At 43.3% G+C, this 20367-nt stretch overlaps 1 protein-coding gene across 3 annotated transcripts in view; it reads left to right on the forward strand.

The window, feature by feature from the left end:
• CAP2 (cyclase associated actin cytoskeleton regulatory protein 2) overlaps nt 1-20367 on the forward strand; it is a gene marked incomplete at both ends in the record, with an annotated part of 136424 nt that overhangs the window by 21429 nt on the left and 94628 nt on the right. For 2 of the 3 annotated variants that reach the window (XM_080709892.1, XM_080709894.1), the window contains one exon: nt 13547-13624. The exons of the other annotated variant lie outside the window; for it this stretch is intronic. In XM_080709892.1, the coding sequence (XP_080566018.1) occupies nt 13547-13624 (78 nt within the window). The remainder of the gene's footprint in view (nt 1-13546; nt 13625-20367) is intronic. 3 annotated transcript variants of the gene reach the window in all.

Below are 20367 nucleotides of genomic sequence, written 5' to 3' on the forward strand. Positions count from 1 at the left end.
ATATTCATATTCATAATGAGATCTCAGTCTAGATGGGTTGACATTGGGTAGTGAAGAAGGATGAATGACTAAAATTTGGTTCTTAGCCAAATCTCATGGCCATTAGAAATCAGCTTCACCTCCTCTCATGTCCATTTTCCATGCCAAGAGAGAGGAATCTGTAAAGAAGAGGGAAAAGAAGAACTAGTATTAGTTGAGGACTTGCTATGTGTCAGGAGCTGTGCATGGCCTCCAGCAAGCTTTATGTTGTTTGATCAATAGGAGAAGTCTTTTCTTTCTTTCTTTCTTTTTCCTTTTCTTTTCTTTCTTTCTTTCTTTTTTTTTTTTTTTTATTTTGGTACTGGGGATGGAACCCAGGGGCATTCTACCTCAGAGCTACACCCCCAGCCCTAATTTTTATTCTTTATTTTGAAACAGGGTCTCACTGAGTTGCAAAGGGCCTCACTAAGCAGCTGAGGCTGGCCTCGAACCATGATTCCCCTTTCTCTGCCTCCCAAATGCTGGGCTTACAAGTGTGGGCCACCATGTCTGGCTGGGAGAAGTCTTTAAGATAGTTGATGCTCAACATAAAGAAATCAAATCTCAGAAAGACTGGGTAACTTGCTATGGCCGTGCAAGCCAGGCCTGCCTGAATCTCAAGCTCATGGCTCCCCTTTAGCACCATGCTGAGTTCCAACACATTTATTAATTCATTATAAAACATACATGCCAAGCTTCTGTTGTGCTAAAGGGATTTCTACGTAGGGTACCACTGGCTAGTCCTTCAAACATTTCCTGTTTGGGGACACAAGGTGCACACACACACACGAAAAGTTGGGTAAGACTATGGCTCAGATGGACGTGGTGGCGCACTCCTGTAATCCTAATACTTGGGAGGCTGAGATAGGAGGTTCAGAGGTTCAAGACTAGTGTCTGTAATTTAGCAAAGATCCTCAGCAACTTAGTGAGACACTGTTTCAAAAGGGAAAAAAAGACTGAGAGTAGATCTCCTAGGTTTGATCCCTAGTACCAAAAAAAAAAAAAAAAAAAGAATATGGCTTAAAGAACACAAGGTGAAAGGTTAATGCTCAGCATCATCGTGCATTCTAGAACAAGGAGCGCTTGGTTGTCTCTGGTTTTCCCAAGTGGCCTTAAAGCGGCCTAGTGTCCTTCATTTGTACAGGGCCTAAGAGTCAGCAACCACGAAGCCCTTGCTGGCTTCCTAAGTCAAAAGACCCCATTGAAACATGTCGATAGAGTATTTTAGATTCTGTAAGTGTTAGAAAAACAAGTTAGAGAATTTGGAAAGGAGCCAATCTGCCTAGTATTTTGTAGCTACACAGCGATCGAATTTGAAAATGAAGTTAATTTAGGAGAATGGTTTTGTTCAGAACACAAACTTGAAACAATAGTCATGCCTGTTAGAAAAGCAAACGGACTTAAACATACAATGATGTTTTCTTTTTCTATTCCCATGCCCTGAGAAACACTCGCTGTTTTGAACTCTTGCAAGTCTTTAATCCCTTTTTTTATATAAATTGCAATGGTCAAACTTTTAGAGGAGTTCTATGTTGGGTTTTTAAAATTGCAGTGATTGGGTTATGTTACAGATTTTTTCGGTCTTTTCCACACATACTGTTTTTGTAATCTTACTTATTTAACTTAAAGTATTATGCTGCAAGCCTCTTTCCATGTAAATTGAGGTCTACATGATCATGTGTAATGGCTGCATAGTATTTTGTCACATGGTTAGACCATGATTGGTTTAAACAGTCACAACTATATGTAGATACAATACCACATATACAAGAATGCAGAGCCCCAACTCTGCTGAGACAAGCAGACCCCACCCAGGAAGTGTACCCGGAGGAACGCCGCCTCTTCAGTTACAGATTCTGAGCTCCTGGTTCACCTCTCCCTGGTCCTATCCTACAAAGATGGTCAGCTAGTATTATTTATAATTATTTTAGAAATTTGTGACATTTGACTTGCTTTTACTTTTCACCCTGTTCTATCACCAAATTACCAATTACAGTGGATATCCTTGTACCAACATTATTTTATAATTATACAACTATTTTCTCAAGGAAAATCCCTACCATTAGAAGTGCTAAGCCAATGGCAAATGTTCCCTACTATGCATTGCCGGATTATCCGCCCCCACGCACCTCTGTAGCACTGATTTATGCTCTCACAGCGACTGAAAGGGCTGTGGGCTATTTGACGATAATTAGGCATTAGAAAAATAAAAGTTGTAGGGAAACAATGAGCGGTTTTGAATGCACATTAATATTCATGACGTTGGCTATTTAAAAATACTTTGCCTGCCGCTGGACAAGCAGGAGAGAAATAAAAACAAGTCACATAAATCATCCTGTTCTGCTAAAGGAAAACATCTATCCACGGTTCTATCTTTGATCTGTTCGCTGTACCAAGAAATTTGTTTAAATTGCCTCTTTGGGGTTGGGTATGACATGTTTTGGATGGGACTGGTAGGGTGTCCAGGTCATCTTAACTCAGACCAGCAGAGAGGCTGAGCTTTGTGCTAGAAGATTCCGGGCACGGGTGGTGCAAAGTCACGTTGGAGCTGTTCCTCCGTGTCAGAACCGTGTGGGGTGGCTGATGTAAATACTTTTGTGAGCTGGAAGTTACCATGGCAACAGTCCTATTAATGAAGAATAAGCCTCATTTATTATCAGTGCCTGAATGATTCTTTTTTCCTAAATAAATGTACCCCATAGTCTAACACTGACATTCTCCATCTACCTTCTCATCTTTCCTTTCCAGATGACAAAACTATTTAGCCCTATTTAATAAGCATGCTTCTTTTGTCTGCCAATGAGAGCAGGACGGAAGGAGGAAAAAAAATCAGTAAACTCTAAAGGCAGTAAAAATATTAATTTATAACAATTACCTAATATAAAGTTATTGCCTTTTTGATATATGCTTTGGCTACGGCAGAGCTTGAAATGGACCTTGACTTGGTTGATATTTGAGCAGGCCAGAGTCCTTAAATTAACTTGTCGTTATGATTTAATGGAGTATTGCCAGCATATTTTTTAAGTAAGTGGAGTGTGACATTACTGCTTCCTTCCCCGAGTCAGACTGTAAATTTAGACACTACTGCACTGTACATAGGCTGGATACTTCAGAATGGCAGCCGTGGTTGAGTTGGAGATTTGGTGAAATCTCTGTCGTCTTCCAGAGCCAGAGAGAATGTTATAACAGAGCACCGTACCCTGTGCTGCCTGGGTTCTAGAGAGAAGGAAACCTTTTGTCCAGAAAGAATATATACATAAATATAAATAAATAAATATATATATTTTTGTGTGTGTGTGTGGGTCTGGGGATGGAACCCAGAGGCATTTGACCTCCAAGCTACACCGCCTGCCCAGTATTTTATTCTTTATTTTGAAACAGGGTCTCACTGAGTCGCAGAGGGCCTCACTAAGTAGCTGAGGCTGTCCGCGAACCGCGATCCTCCAGGTCTCAGCCTCCTGAATGCTGAGATTACAAGCGTGCGCCACCACGCCCGGCCAGAAAGAATAGTTCATTCTTTTTTCTATGGGAAGGTATCTTGCATTTTGTCAAACTAACCAAGTGGGAATTGGTGATACCAAGAGCCTGTTCCTGCCCAGCGAGGATGTTCGACGTGTGCTTCACACAGTGACGCTGGGTCGCTTATTCATAACTCCCTTTGCGCTGTGGTTCTCTGTATTCAGATCTTGTCTCCCTTGATTTGTACCTGGGTTTGCACCTTGGTGCTGACAAAGATTATACTTTTAACCAGGTGTGGGGATGCATGCCTGTAATCTCAGTACTTGGGAGGCTGAGACAGGAGGGTAACATGTTTGAGGACAGCTCTTGCAACTTAAAGAGACCCTGTTTCAAAATAAAATAAAAAAGTAGAGCTGAGGATGTAGCTCAGAGGTAGAATGTCTTCGGAGCTGAGACAAACGGGTCACAAGTTCAGGAACAGCCTCAGCAACTTAGAAGCTGTTTAAAAAAGTAAATAAGTAAATAAACAAAATAGGGCTGGAGGTGTAGCTCAGAGGTAGAATGTCTTGGGAGGCTGACACAGGAGGGTGACAGGTTCTAGAACAGCCTCGGTAACTTAGAGAGACCCTGTTTAAAAAAAAAAAAAAAAAACACAAAGTAGGGCTGTGGGTGTAGCTCAGAGGTAGTGTGTCCCTGGATCAAAAAAAAAAAAAACACCAATAATAAACACAAGGGATAAAAATTTTAGGAAATGAAAGTAAAAAAAAAAATATATCTTTTGAGAACTTGGCTATTTTTAACAACCCCAGTGAGAACAGCGCTAATCACATAGACACTTGGTGACCTCTCCGTCGCAGCCCCACCCTCCTTTCCACCACGTAACCGTACCTATGTGGTGTTCATTTCACCCACAGCCCCCCACTCACACGCAGCAGAGGGAGATGTTCTGGCACCAAGACAATGATACCCCTCGGGCCTGGGAACTGAAGATGGACGGCCCCCGAGCAGCTGGAGTTTCTCTGTCAGTTGCGTAGGAATTGATTGTGTTGAGTTCCACCTGTAATCATTCAGATCCCGACCCGCTGCCCCGCATTCGTCCGCATTCTGGGGCACGAGTTTCATTGTGTGCCAGGTGATAGGGGCTTGGGGGTGGGGGGCAGAGAGTTGAACACATGGAGGTTGACAGAGAGAGCACGCCAGGCAGCAACGTGTAGGGTGACTTCAAACAACCTTCCTATTCAGGGTCGGACGGTGACGCGTAGGAACTGCCCTACCTTACCGTCATTGATTAGGGAACGATTGGGGTCACTTGAAACTGGGCATCAGGACAAAGATGCCCCTGGAATCCATTTCAGCCCGTTGTTTTTGAGGATGGCCATATCCCTCCCCACCCCTTTTTCTTGGGATGGCCATCATTAATGTCAGCTCCCGGACTTCATTTTCTGTCACATGACTTGAATCGCCACCAGAGGGATTCGTGTCAAATGATACAAGGCTCCGTGCTAGTCTTGAGACAGATAATAAAACAGGAAGTCTCTTTTGCGGGTTTGGGGATGGAACCCAGGGGTATTCTACCTCCGAACTACACCCCCAGCTCTATTTTTTATTCTTTATTTTGAAACCGGGTCTCACTGAGTTGCAAAGGGCCTCACCAAGTAGCTGAGGCTGTCCGTGAACTGCGATCCTCTGTTCTCAGCCTCCCAAATGCTGGGATTATAAGTGTGTGCCATTATGCCTAGCCCCAGTACCACGAAAAAAGAAAGGAAGTCTTTGGGCTGTGTGTGTGTGTGTGTGTGTGTGTGTGTGTGTGTGTGTGTGGTACTAGGGACTGACCCCAGGGGCATTTTACTATTGAACCACATTCTCATCCCTTTATATTTTTTATTCAAAAACAGGCTCTCTGAGTCGTGGAGAGTCGTTTTTATGAAAATGCACCCGTTTTCAGTGCTTCCCACGTCTCTCTCTCTCTCTCCCTTGATAGTAAAAGGAGAAAGAACTAGGAAGGAATCGGGAGTTAGGAATTCCCGCCTTTGCTTTATCACTAGCTGGCTATGTGACCTTGGGCAAAGAAATACATATTTTTCTTAGAACTTCATGCCTTTGCTTGAAAAAAATTCAAGAGTTGAATTTTTTTTTCTGTCGTTGGGGCATCGTAATCATACGTCGTGGTGAAGTTTAGGTGATAAAGTCTCAGGCGCACACACAGCACTCGCGGCACCCTCCTCAGTCCCCGCCCCAGCTCCCTGCGCTCGGCACAGCGATTGGCTTTGATACGTCTGTGTGTGCGCATCGTGTCCACTGAAGTGTTTCCTTCCTTCCCCCTCCTCACTCCCTAAGGTTTCAGACTCCTTTATCTGGAGTCCCTCCTGGATCCCAATTTCTCCCTGCCTTCCACATATGAGGGAACACATCTGACCTTTCACTTTTTTGTGACTGACTAATCTCATTTGGCATAATGTTTTCCAGTTCCATCCATTTCCCTGCAAATGAAATTTTTGTTCTTCTTTACGGCCGAGTAGGATTCCATGGTACGCATATCCCATGATTTCTTGATCCATTCATCTGTTTATGGATACCTAGGTGGGTTCCATAGTTTGGCAATTATGAATGGTATGGCTATAGTCATAGGCATGCGTGCTTTACTATGATAGTCTGGTTTCAGTTCTTTAGGGTAAATACCCAGGAGCGGTATAGCTGGGTCATACGGTAAAATCATTCCTGTACTTTTAAGGACCCTCCCCCACTGTTTTCCAAAGTGGTTGCACTAATGTGTAATTCCACCAACCATGTATCAAGAGTTCCTACTTCTCCACATTCCTGCCAGCATTTAAGGGTTGAGTATAATGAGCACCTTTGGGTGGTCTGAGCACTCGGTTCCAAAGGGGATGCCTCTAAGCTGTTCTCTATTTCAGTTCTTAATGTCAATGAGATAGACAGGAGAAGCATATAGGACATCTTTGCAGCTGGTAGTTTTCCATGTGTGGTGCACTGGGACTTGAATCATCATCCTTGTTTGAGGACCTGTTAGAAATGCAAATTCTTGAGCCCACCCAAATCTGCCCAATCAGAAACTCTGGAGGCGAGACTCAGCAATCTAGTTGGTTGTTGGTTTGTTTTTTGTTGCTGTAGGTAGAATCCAGAAGCATTCTACCTTCAAACTATACCCCCAGCCCAATAGCCCAATTTTATTTTTTATCTTGAACTAAGGTCTCTCTAAGTTGCCAAGGCTAGCCTCAAACCCACCATTCTCCTATCTCAGCCTCCCAGGTACTTTTTTTTTTTTTTTTTTTTTTTTTTTTTTTTTTTTTTTTGGTGGTACTGGGGTTCCTGGAAGCCCTTCTACCTCCGAGCTACACTCCCAGACCTATTTTTACATTTTTATTTGGAAACAGGGTCTCCTAAGCCAGCGCATGCGGCTGGCTTCGAACCTGCGCGATCCTCCTGTCTCTGCCTTCCAAGCGCGGGGATTACAAGCCTGCGCCACCACGCCTGGCAGTCCCAGGTACTTTTTAACAAAACCCTCTAGTTGGTTCTGGTGTCTGCTCAGGATAGAGAAGCACTGGCTTAAGACTTTTTCAAGGTTCAAAATGTTTGTCAGCTCAGATGTCTTTCATAAGCCAGCTGTATGGGGGTCAGTGCTTATTTTCATGATTACAAAAGTAGGCATCTGTGATCTTGTTTTATGCAAAGCTATAAAGTGGGTGAAATTTGTCTTTGGCATCCTATCACCTCTTTTGGTGGGGGGCATTTTCTTGTCTTATTTTCTTTTATTATATCCCTCTTTATTTCTTCAATGGCCAGAACTCAAGGTACTTGTCCTTTGAGCCTAAAAGGATAAATCTGAAAATCTAGTATCTCTAGTTATGAAATATAAGGCGCTGCTAGACCATTGGGAGGTTGGAGGGGATGGTGTCGGCTTTGACCTGCCTGGGACCTGCCAGCAGAGCTGAGTAAACAGATTCATCCTGAGCCAGAGAAAGGGCCCCTCCCCTTGAAGCCTGTGGTTCTCAGGAAGAGGGCTGGAGCACATTCACAAGTTTGGAAATGCCTTCACACAGGTACCCCGCTGGGTGTTCCTCCCACGCCCCTCCTCCCAGGTGTCTGTTTATCTTTTCACCCACACGGGACTTTGCAGCCCATGGATCTTCCAGGGCTGCACTGTAGAGCTCTAGTGAGCATTCAGAGATGGGTCAGGGCGCCGGCCCTCTCTTCCAAGAGGATTTAGATGAAAATACACCAGATTTAGCTGCTGAGTATCTACTTGCTTGGTCCCAAGGCCTGGCTTTAAACAGACTCTGGAAGCTCTTTGCCCTGGACCACGAGACAATAGATGGTCCACAACCTGGATCTCTTAAGATTCAAAGGGCTTATGGATGGAGTTTAAATAAAACGTCCGGCCTGTACTTTTACCCAAATGAGCACTCTCTGTGCCCACATGTGCTCGCAGGTGCTCGCAGCTGGGTGCACGTTTCACTTACAAAGGTCCCGAGGCCCTCAGAGCCCTGCGCTCGTGACAGACAAGCTCAGCAGAATCTCGCCCTCATCTGTCATCTCCCAAAACCCCTACGTCTGACTTTTCTTTCACAGTGCTCTAATGGCCTGAGTGAGCCAGACTCTCCCTTCCCAGTTATCAGACTCAGCGGGTTCAGTCAAATAGCTCCCAGAGAGGATGCTCTTTGGTGGGGGCCACTCACAGAACTTTCCAGAAGGATGAAGCAGGTGGATCTGAATATCTCAAAGTTGGAATGAAAGTCTTTGGACATGTGGACGGACAGGCCCCAAAGGAATGTGATTTACGGTTTGCTAATGGGTCCAGAGTTGCAGGAAGCTAAGATAAGAAAGGCACCTGAGAAATGTTTTGTTTCCATACTCAAAATGAAAGGGGTTTGAGGCAGATATCTAGATAGCCGGCCATTCCCCACCCCCACCTCCAGCCCTCATTGTTCAGGCCAAGGCCATTTGGAAGGAAGAGACTGATTAATGAAATTGCCCATCTTTGCTCATCAGACCTGCCAGAAAATTGCTCTATTAGCAACAGGCAAAATGTTGTTTCTAGGGAAAGTAGAAAAGACTAATGACAGTGTTCATTCTGGGATAACTACAAAAAAAAATATTGTTAATGCCACCTCTGAGCTACAATTTTAGCTATAGAAGCCAGGCCATCCTGAATCACTGTTCCCATGGCAACCATAATTCAGGCGAATCTCCAGGGCTTGCCATAGAGGAGGACCGTGCCTCAATATCGTCGTTGCTGGGAGAAGTGCAGTTATTTTATTTATATCCAAGCTGTGAACGTTGTATTTTGTCGTCTTCTCCTTGGAAACACGGTCGTTAGAGAACGGCGAAAGTCCTTCTGAATCGCTGAAAATACACGTACTGGTACACGCAGCTCAAAGCCAGCTGCGTGGTTTTCGCTCCAGCTGAGAAAAATTGGAAAGCTCTCAATGCATCCCGGAGGAATAACTGAAATTGGAGACATCTGACAATCAGATGTCAGATGTCTGCGACCAAGGGAAGGGGCTATCCTTCAGGATGGCTTTCAGAAAAACACACGTGCATTTGCATCGAAACATTCACCAGACCAGATCTGTTATGTTTATGATGATTGGATTTGTGCTCTGATTTTATCCATTTTTAAATCTATTGTGGTTCTGAAGATCAAACACAGTGGTGGTCTACATCTGCACTACACACCCCCAGCCATTAAAAAAAATTTTTTTTAAATTTTGAAACCATCTCACTAAATAACCCAAGCTGGACTCTGAAGCTGTGATCCCCCTGTCTCAGACTCCCAAGAAGTGAAATTACTGGCATGCAGCACCACGCCCAGCTTAAATTTGTGATTTTAAATGTAAATGGTCTACACATCTCGGTTTGATTGCAAGCATTTTCTTATTTGTGGGAAGAGAAAATCCTTCCATAAGAAGTAATGTGGAAAGTTAGAATCAAGATTAGGGTGCTCATTTCAAGTAAATATTTGGGCGAACTTGTCAGATACCAAATGTGATAATGAGCAGAAGGATAAAAACTGGTCATTCCCCATTTAATTAACAGGATTTTCACTTCTAGCCCAGAAAATTGCCTGATATTGACACTGACATGAATTAATCGTCTTGTTGCTATTCTAGATATGTTTTTGAAAATGTATTAAGCTGGTCCTTACCCCCTATCATAAAATTATCTTATCCAAGATGGCAGGGAAATAGAAACTTCCCCCACACCGACATGAAGCTAACAAGAAGGAGATTAAAGATGAAATCCATAAGTGAAAAAATATAGCTCATAAAGAATATAAGCCAAATAAAATATAAGGCCAGACAAAACTGAATCAGCCATTTCAGGAAGATTTCTTTCAGGGAATGAATTTTTCTCTTCCCACCAACAAGGGAGTGAAAGCAGAGAGGAAGGCTTTGAAAAATTATAATAACAGAACAAAATAAACCCTAATCAAACACAATACTTGTCAGTAATTAATGGCTGAGCAGTTTTGATTCCAAACTGCTCCATCCACCTTAGCCCTAAAGATCTGCTGTAGAAGAGTCAGGCACAGTGACGCACACCTATAGTCCCAGTACTTGGGAGGCTGAGACAGGAGGATCACAGGTTCAAGGCCAGCCTCAGCAACTCACTGAGTCCCTCAGCAACTTAGTGAGATGCTGTTTTTAAAATTTAAAAAAAGCCGGGTGTGGTGGCGCACGCTTGTAATCCTAGCATTTGGGAGACTGAGACAGGAGGATCGCGGTTCGCGAACAGCCTCAGCTACTTAGTGAGGCCCTCTGCAACTTAGTGAGACCCTGTTTCAAATAAAGAATGCAAAAAAATAAGGCAGGGGGTGTAGCTCGGAGGTAGAATACCTCTGGGTTCCATCCTCAGACACACTAAAATAAAATAAAATAATAACAAGAGCCAGGGGTATATCTCAGAGGTAGAATGCCCCTGAATTCAATACCCAGTAACACACACACACACACACACACACACACACACACACACACACACACACACGGTCTGACGGTAGCAGAAGTAAAATCAGGAAGTAGAATATGAATCAAGAAAACTGGATACTTCTCTCTGTAGGTGGGAAGGCCCATGTCTAGGTTTGCATTGGAAAATTATCTAAAACCTGAGGGACTGCTTCTTGAGAATGGCATATGTCACCAGCACGAGCAGTGAATCCTGGCTTAGGTCATTTAACAATTTCCCAGAACAAACAACACCCAAAAGTAAAGGCTGGGGACCACTCCACTGAGTTAGGAGGGGAGCACCAGGGACCACTCCACTGAGTTAGGAGGGGAGCACCAGGGACCACTCCATTGAGTTAGGAGGGGAGCACCAGGGACCACTCCACTGACTTAGGAGGGGAGCACCAGGGGCCACTCCACTGAGTTAGGAGGGGAGCACCAGGGACCACTCCACTGACTTAGGAGGGGAGCACCAGGGACCACTCCACTGACTTAGGAGGGGAGCACCAGGGACCACTCCACTGACTTAGGAGGGGAGCACCAGGGACCACTCCACTGACTTAGGAGGGGAGCACCAGGGACCACTCCACTGACTTAGGAGGGGAGCACCAGGGACCACTCCACTGACTTAGGAGGGGAGCATTAAGCATTTCACCCTCAAACTATTGCTGGAGAGGGAAAAGTCACTGATCTCCACTCTGGAAGCGGCAGGCTCAAGGATTCACTCATGTTTTATCAGAAAAATGTAAATATTTGGGCAGAATGAATGAAACATGATCAAGATTTTAAAAAAATCAGCATGGTGTCTCCAAATAGTTTATCAGAACGGAACATAGCATGTAAAATCGCAAGGACCTGGACTCATCCTTTAGCTTTCCATGACTATAACCAAATACCTGAAGTAACCAACTAAAAAAGAGGGACAGTTATTTTGGTTCCCAGTTTCAGAGGTTTTAGTCCACGTTTGTTTGGGCCTGTGGTGAGACAGTACATCACTAAGGGGATGGATTATACGGCAGGTGAAGCCGCTCACCTCATGGTCAGGAATGAAGGGGAGAAAAGAGAAAACAGAAGAGACCGAGGTGCCAGAATCCCCTTTGAGGGCACGTCCTCAGTGAACAAAAGACCTCCCACTAAGCTCCACCCCCTCCCAACAGTGCCAAGAGGGAGACCAAATCTTTTTTTTTAAACTACTGGGGGTGGAACCCAAGGGCATTCTACCTCCAAGCTACACCCCCAGCCCTATTTTTTATTCTTTATTTTGAAACAGGTTCTCACTGAGTTGCAAAGGGCCTCACTAAGTAGCTGAGGCTGTCTTTGAACCATGATCCTCCTGTCTCAGCCTCCCAAATACTGGGATTACAAGCATGTGCCACCACACCCACCTGAGACCAAATTTTTTTTAACACACAGGCATTTGGGGAACATTTTGTGTGCATACTCTAGCACCCTTGAAGAAAATAAGCAATAGGAACAGACACCTCACAACGGCTTAGTAAAAGCATAACTTCTACTCTTAGTTCTTGACAAGAATATAAAGAAATTTTAAAGTTACTAAAAGACAAGGTTTTAGCTATGAAATGAAAAGCAGAATTGGGGGGTTCTAGCAAATTGAGAACTCAGAACAAGATTAATGCAAAAATTATATATAAACTAGAAACATTAACACATATAAAGCCTGTTAAAGCTCTGTTTACTATTAATAGGAAAAAAACTCATGATCACAGTAAACACAGAACAGACAAGTAAATTAAAAGGAGAACCTAAAAGCTCTAAAGATATTTGTTGAGGGTATTCTCACCCCACACATCCTTTTGTGGGGTTGGTCCAAGTGGGGTCCCAATCCACCAGGGTCCCAAATGGCATTGAAAGTTCTTCCCCAGAACCATCTTAATGAGGAGTTATAGAAGCCACTAGCTCTCAGTGAGTATATCTTCATGGGGATGGCCTAAAAAGCAATTCTTTTTACTTGGAAGTGTTGAATAGATTTGGGACATACTGGGAAAGAGGGCAGGAAAGAGACACCCTTTGAAAACAACTACATCTTGAGGCTCAGACTTTTTTTTTTTTTTTTTTTTTGGTAGTACTGGGGTTCCTGGAAACCCTTCTACCTCCAGGCTACACTCCCAGACCTATTTTATATTTTTTTTTAAATTTGGAAACAGGGTCTCTTAAGCCAGCAAGGCTGGCTTCGAACCTGCATGACCCTCCTGTCTCCACCTCCCAAGCACGGGGATTACAAGCTTGCGCCACCACGCCCGGCGAGGCTCAAACTTTTTAAACAGTTTTGTTAAGAAATAATTCACATATCCTAACATTCACCCTTTTTAAAGTGTGCAATTCCAATATTGTTAAAATCTTTTTCTGTGTATCTGAGTTAAATACCTTTATGTAGACTTTATTATGGTCTCTATGGAAACCATCCTCTCCTTCCTAGCCAAGTGAATTTTTTTCATGACCTTTAAACTTTATTCATTGTAAGACAATATACAAATAAAATCTCATAATAAAACTGAAAAAAAAAAGCGAAGTGTGCAATTCCATGTTTTTGTAGTCTATTCACCAACCGATGAAGTCATTGTCCCTGTCTAATTCCAGAACATTCTCATCACCTCCAAAAGAAATCCCGTACCCATCAGCAGTTCACTCCCTTTTCCTCCCTCCCTCCAGCCCCGGGCAGCCACTGATCTATTCTCTGTCTCTGTAGATTTGCTTATTCTGGACATTTCACGTCAATGGGATCACACACATGTACTCTTTTGTGACTGGCTTCAGTCAGTCAGCATGTTTCCAAATTCATCTGTGTTGTAGCATATGACAGTGCTTGATTTTTAAGTAATGCATAGTATGTAGTAAATAACATACCATTGTGTGTATCATACCTCACATTTCATTTATCCGCCTATCTGTTGATGAACATGGGGTATTTCTACATTCCGGTGCCTGTGACTAGCACTACTAGAAACACTCACTGGTGAGTTTTTGTGCGAACCTATGCTTACGTCTTTCTTGGGTGTATTCCTAGGGATGGAATTGCTGGATCGTTCTGATAACTATTTGTTTAGGAATTCAAACACTGAAACTACCATCTTCCTCTTTGTTCTCAGGCAGAAATGGTGCATGGCGCTTTCCAGGCCCAGCGGGCTTTCCTTCTGATGGCTTCTCAGTACCAACAACCGCAAGAGGTAAGAGCAATCCAGACGGACAGGCTGCCCAGGCAGCGGGCAGGGCTAGACTGGAGCCAACCGAGCTATTTCCTATGAGAGACATCCGGAAAGGAGCCACGTAACACATGTAGGTTTTATCTCTAAACCAGATCATGGTGTGGATCATTTCTTCTATCTTCGAATTCTTAGTAGAAAAATGTTTAAAAACACATATGCCAACCAGGTATGGTGGCATATATACGCCTGTAACCCCAGCACTCGGGAGGCTGAGACAGGAGCATCACGGTCGTGGACAGCCTCAGCTACTTAGTGAGGCCCTCTGCAACTCAGTGAGACCCTGTTTCAAAATAAAGAATAAAAAAATAGGACTGGGGGTGTAGCTTGGAGGTCGAACGCCCCTGGGTTCCATTCCCAATACCACACACACACAAAAAAAAAGCCTTAGCAACTTAGTAATACTCTCAACTACCTAGTGAGACCTTGTTTCAACCCCCAAAATAAAAGGTTGGTGAGGGTTATAGCTCAGAGGTAGAATACTCTGGGCTTTAATCCCTAATACCCTGCCACACACAACACACACAGTACAAACACACATATTTATTACCAAAAAGAAGCAATATGTGTCTTATTACTAACATATCACATTATCATTATGGCTAGCCATACAGTGGACATTGCCAGTTTAAAAGGTCAACTTTTAAATGTCATCTGTATCCTGTTCCTTTTATGGGTGTCACAACTTTTTTTTATAATCAAGGAAATGTTCACTACTAGTTTTTAGTTCTGATTTTTTGGTGTGTGCTATTATGTGGTCAAAGTTTGTTCCCATCTGTGGTCATCTTGGTAAATTCTTGGTGTTGATGTGATTTCGTTCCTATGCCCTTAATAACATGGACAGAGAAAGTTGGTGCTTCTCAAATGTCTTGTGTTTGTGGATAACCCAGGGAGCTTCGCTGCACTATCTCATTCATTAAATATGGCCCAAGATTTGCCTTTTAATACGCTCCTAAGTGATTCTCAGACTGCTGATCCTCATTCGCATTTAAAAATTCTCTACAATTTTGTTGTTTTAAGAATGAAGATCATAGCCAGGCGTGGTGGCTCACGCTTGTGATCCCAGCATTTGGGAGGCTGAGACAGGAGGATCCGGGTTTGTGGACAGCCTCAGCTACTTAGTGAGGCCCTTTGCAACTCAGTGAGACCCTTTTTCAAAATAAAGAATAAAAAATAGGGCAGGGGTGTAGCTCAGAGGTCAGCTCTGGATTCCATCCCCAGACCCGCAAAAAAAAAAAAAAAAAAAAAGAATAAAAAATAGGGCAGGGGGGAGTAGCTCGGAGGTAGAATGATGCCCCTGGGTTCTATCCCCAATATCGCAAAATAAATAAATAAATAAATAAATAAATAAATAAATAAATAAATAAATAAATGCAAAACTGGAGGGAATCTTTGCGACTCTGTAAATGCCTAGACACATTCCATCTCTTTTATCTATGAATCTGTGAATACAGATTATTTTTCCTCGGGTTTAACATATTTAGCAATGCTCGAGGATTTGATGCTCACTGCAACAATACTGTCAATATAATAATTATAATAACCTTTAACTTATTGTAACATTTTCATGTAAGACCTGGTAGACTGTATAAAGGAATAAAAATAAAAGAAAGCGAGGGGCCATGGTGCAAGCCTGTCATCCCAGCTACTCAGGAGACCGAAGCAGGAGGATTGTGAGTTTGAGTTTCGCCTGAGCAACTTAGCAAGACTCTGTCTCAAAATTAAAAATCAAAAGGGCTGGCGGTATAGTTCAGTGGCAGAGCACCCCTGGGTTCAATCTTCAGTACCAACATAGATAAATAATAAATAAATAATAAATAAATAATAAATAAATAAGATGAGCAGATGTTAAGAGCAAAGTGATGGTTGGCAGGAGTCATTCCTGCTCTTCAGACTACCAAATAAACCCCATTCCTTAAACCCAACCCCACGACAAGTTCAAACCACTGTTACCATATCTTCCAAATGACTGTGTTCCTTTTACCAAGAACTCATAATTGTGTGTGTGTGTGTGTGTGTGTGTGTGTGTGTGTGTGTGTGTGTTACTTGGGACTGAATTCAGGAGCATTCTACCTGAGTTAAAGATAAAATAGAGCAGTCCTATTTTATTTTTTATTTTGAAGTAGGATCTCTAAGCTGCTGAGGCTGGCTACAAACCTGCAATCTTCCCGTCTCAGCCTCCCAATGACTGGGATTACAGGTATGTGCTGCCACGCAGGGCCTCATAACAATGTTTTGACGATGGGCTGATTGTATAATGAATCAAATTTTTTATTAAGAGGTAGATCTACATATTTTATGTAATTAAGCATTCACTGTAGTGGCTTTCCCTTAATAAGGCTGCCTGGGAGAAGCAGAGTTCTCTAACCCTGTATATAATATGTGTCCACTATGCTCATGTTGTACCTTTTTTTTTTTCTTTGCGGGTCTGGGGATGGAACCCAGGGGCATTCGACCTCCGAGCTACACCCCCTGCCCTATTTTTTATCCTTGATTTTGAAACCAGGTCTCACTGAGTTGCAGAGGGCCTCACTAAGTAGCTGAGGCTGTCCGCAAATCGCGATCTTCCGGTCTCAGCCTCCCGAATGCTGGGATTACAAGCGTGCGCCACCACGCCCAGCTCATGTTGTTGTACCTTATAATAGAGGCAACTTGCCTCTGATCACTGTGGTTCTTGTTATCAAAATTAGGTTTACTTGTATATGGAACAATCACAAAAATTGGATTCTATAAAGATTCCTCTTTAGAGCCAGTCACAGTGGTGCATGCTTGTAATCCCAGTACTTGGGAGGTTGAGACAGGAGGATCGCAGGTTTCCAGCCAGCTTCAGCTACTTAGTGAGGCCCTCTGCAACTCAGTTAGACCCCTCTTTCATAATTTAAAAAACAAAATAGGGCTGGGGGATATAGCTCAGAGGTAGACTGTCCCTGGTTCAATACACACACGTGCGCACACACACACACACACACACACACACACACACATATAACAAAAACAATTCTTCTTTAGCTGTGGCATGGCAGTGTGTAAAAGGCATTTTATTTAATAAAATACCTGTGGAGGAAATAAAGCACACTTGATATTAAAAAAAAAAAAGTAGACAGCTTATCTTGTTAGGTAAGAAAACATTGAGGTGTTGTTTTCTTGATTAAATTTTATGTATCTAAGGCCAGATGTGGTGGTGCAGGCTTGTAATCCCAGTACTTGGAAGGCTGAGACAAGAGGATCACAGGTTTGAAGCCAGGCTCAGCAGCTAAGTGAGACCCTGTTTCCAAATAAAAACATAAAATAGATCTGGAGGTGTAGCTCAGAGGTAGAAGACCCCTGGATTCCATCCCCAGTGCACACACAAAAAATTATGCCTCTAAAGTTTGGTTATATATATATACATACATATAATAAACCGGGCATGATGGTGCATGCCTGTAATCTCAGTACTTGGGAGGCGGAGACAGGAAGATCATGTAGGTGTGAAGCCAGCCTCAGCTACTTAGTGTGGCTCTCAGCAAATTAGTGAGATCCTATTTCCAAATAAAAAATATAAAATAGGTCTGGGAGTGTAGACCAGAGGTAGAAAGCCTCTGGGTTCCATCTCCAGTATCACAAAAAAAGGATAAATTGAATGTTTGTGAGAACACCATTGCTTGAACGACATAGCTCACTTTGAATTCTCAAACTCCTGAAGTTTAAAAAGCTCAGGCAAGCTGGGCATGGTGGCACACACTTGTAATCCCAACATTTGGGAGGCTGAGACAGGAGGATCATGATTTGCGGCCAGCCTCAGCTACTAAGTGAGGTCCTCTGTAACTCGGTGAAACCAATTTCAAAATAAAGAATAAAAAATAGGGCTGGAGATGTAGCTTGGAGGTAGAATGCCCCTGGGCTCCATCGCCAGTAACACACACACACACACACACACACACACACACACACACACACACACACACAAGCTCAACCAAGAATCCTGGAAATCCAGAACTTTGACCATCAGGGAATGACACTCAGCTCCAGAAAGGAGCAATGCCTGAGACTCTGGACCCTTCCTGTCCACAAGAAGCCTGTCTGCTGGCCTTTAAAACCTTGCACAAAAGAGTCGCCCGCTGAATATCCAATGAGAACTTCAACTGATGTCCAGTGATTTGACACTTTGGGACTGTAGCACCCCAGAAGGAGCCAGGGCCAAGGCTTAGCCTGTGGCTGTGTAGACTCTTGGGCAGAACATCCACAGTGTCCCCTCCTTGCTCCATTGCATTCTTGATAAAAGGGAGAGACTCGTTCCAAACGAGGAGCACAGAAGTGTCCCCCGGGGCACTTCCACAGGGATCTCAGGGTAATACAGGTCAGCACAATGCAGGGCCGAGGTCTGGTGTCCACCTGCCTTTTTCACCCCTCCATCTGGCTCCTTTTCCTCTCTACCCAGAGCACTGTCCCACACCTTCCACCTGACAGAAAAGCCGATTTGAGAGGTCACCATTGTAAGGGTGAAAACAGCCCGTGGCATTCCAGAAGATACATCGTACAGAACATTATTCTAAAGCAAACCATATTTTCTCATGGGAGCAGTACCATAGCTGCCCTGTAAAGAATGGATTTTTTTTTTTTTTTTTTTTGGTGGTGGTGGTACTGGGGTTCCTGGAAACCATTCTACCTCAGGGCTACACTCCCAGACACCTATTTTTTTTATATATTTTTATTTGGAAACAGGGTCTCTTAAGCCAGCGAGGCTGGCTTTGAACCTGCACGACCCTCCTGTCTCCACCTCCCAAGCACGGGGATTACAAGCGTGCACCACCACGCCCGGCTAAGAATGAATTTTTAACAGGAGCTTTGGACATGGGGAGGGAAGATATTTCAGGACACGTGGACCTTTCAGGAGGCACCCCAGATTCTGCTAACAAAGGTGACCACTTACATGACCAAAGCGCAAACAAAACCAACCCAAGGAGAACCTTGCTCCGTCTTGATCCAAATTTCTGACCTTCAGATACTGTGAGATCCTCGGTGGATACACTTTTAAGCCACTATGTTTGTGTCAATTAGTTGTGTAGCAGTAGAAAACAATTATGGTTTGCTTTGATTCCATTCATGCTGGACTCTGAAACTATTTAAAAAAAAATAAGGCTATGACCATGTATACAGAGGTGCCCCCTAATTCCTCTACCCAAGCCCCTGCATCTATCCTGGAAAAAGCAGGACAAGACATTTATCTACAGCCCTGACTGACAATGGTAACATCCAATTTCAAGTTTCTGTTCTCATTCTGGCACTGAACAACAGGTCTCCCTCTCTCAACACACGCATTCTCTAATATAAGGGATTTCAACAATGAATCATAGAAGAAAACAGATTTCACTTCACCACCCAGTTTTACAAATCAACAGTTATTCTTACCATATTCATAGATTCTGACATTTCTGGGGGGGGGTTCATTCAACAGCTCTGTTCTATTTTTTTTTTTTTTTGGCTTTTGTTTTGTTAAACTGGTCCTGACCTAGTGAATCAATTTCATGACGTCCTGAAGGATCATCCTTTGTAGTTCTGAAGTACCTCTCTCTCATTGGTGCATCACGACACGCACGGCATAAAACATATTACAAAACATTTGTGGAACATCTCATGCTTCTCTTGTCTCCCGCATTGTAATTTATAAAATTAATCTTTGGGTGAAAGAATGACCCAGCCTTACACTATCATCATTTGGGAATGTCGGTGACAATTCATGAAGCCTGTCTTCCTCCAGCCGGTGGAAGGATTCTTATATGGAAGATTTACAAGAATTCCCACCCTGACAAGCACAACTATTGATCTACTTTTATAACAGGTGGGAATAGGGAGAGTTCACAAACACAAAAAATAGTATGTACTGGGGCATTAATGACCTGGTTACAGGCTCTAGACCTAGGCCCATTTTTTTATTGTTTGTTTTTGGTACTGGGGGTGGAACCCAGGGACATTCTACCTCTCAGCTACACCCCCAAGTCCTTTTTATTTTTTTATTTTGAAACAGAGTCTCACTAAGTTGCTGAGGGTGGTCTTAAACCTGCAATCCTTCTATCTCAGCCTCTCAGGCACTACTGCTCCAGGCCCATTTATTTATTTTCCATCTATGGTAAGTCCTTTTTCTGTTGTTATAATGAAATACCTGTATCTAGGCATGTTTTTAAAGAGATTTATGTAGCTTACAGTTTTGGAAGCATGGTACTGGCTCTTGAAAGAGCCCGCCTCAGCTATGTCCTATCATGGTAGATGGCACCATGGTGATGGGTGTAGAAGAGGAAGAGATGGCATGGTGATCCAGAAAGCAGAGACCAGAGAAAGGGGTCAGATTTGTTCTTTTATAACAACTCCTTAGCAAGAACCAGCCAGGATCCCATGAGAACTACCTAATTGCTTGAAGGCAGCACCTCCAACGACCCAATCACTTTCCGCTAAGTCCCCGCCCTTAAAAGGCCCCAGCACGTCTCACATCACCACACTTGAGGACCAGGCTGCAACACATGAACGTTTGGGGCAGGCACACTCAACCCATAGACAAACCATAGAACCATCCAAAGTTCTTTTCACAGACACTACACAAAAAGCTACCCTGCACCATCCATTACAGTACTTCTACGTCAAAATAAAACTATAGAAAAGATTAATTGAATAAGGAAAAGTGAACTTTTTTCTTATTTTTTGAGATAGCTCACATCACTTGGGAAGAATGA

This window comes from Muscardinus avellanarius (genome assembly GCF_963383645.1).
Source record: "Muscardinus avellanarius genome assembly, chromosome: 14".
NCBI classification, from domain to species: Eukaryota; Metazoa; Chordata; class Mammalia; order Rodentia; family Gliridae; genus Muscardinus; species Muscardinus avellanarius.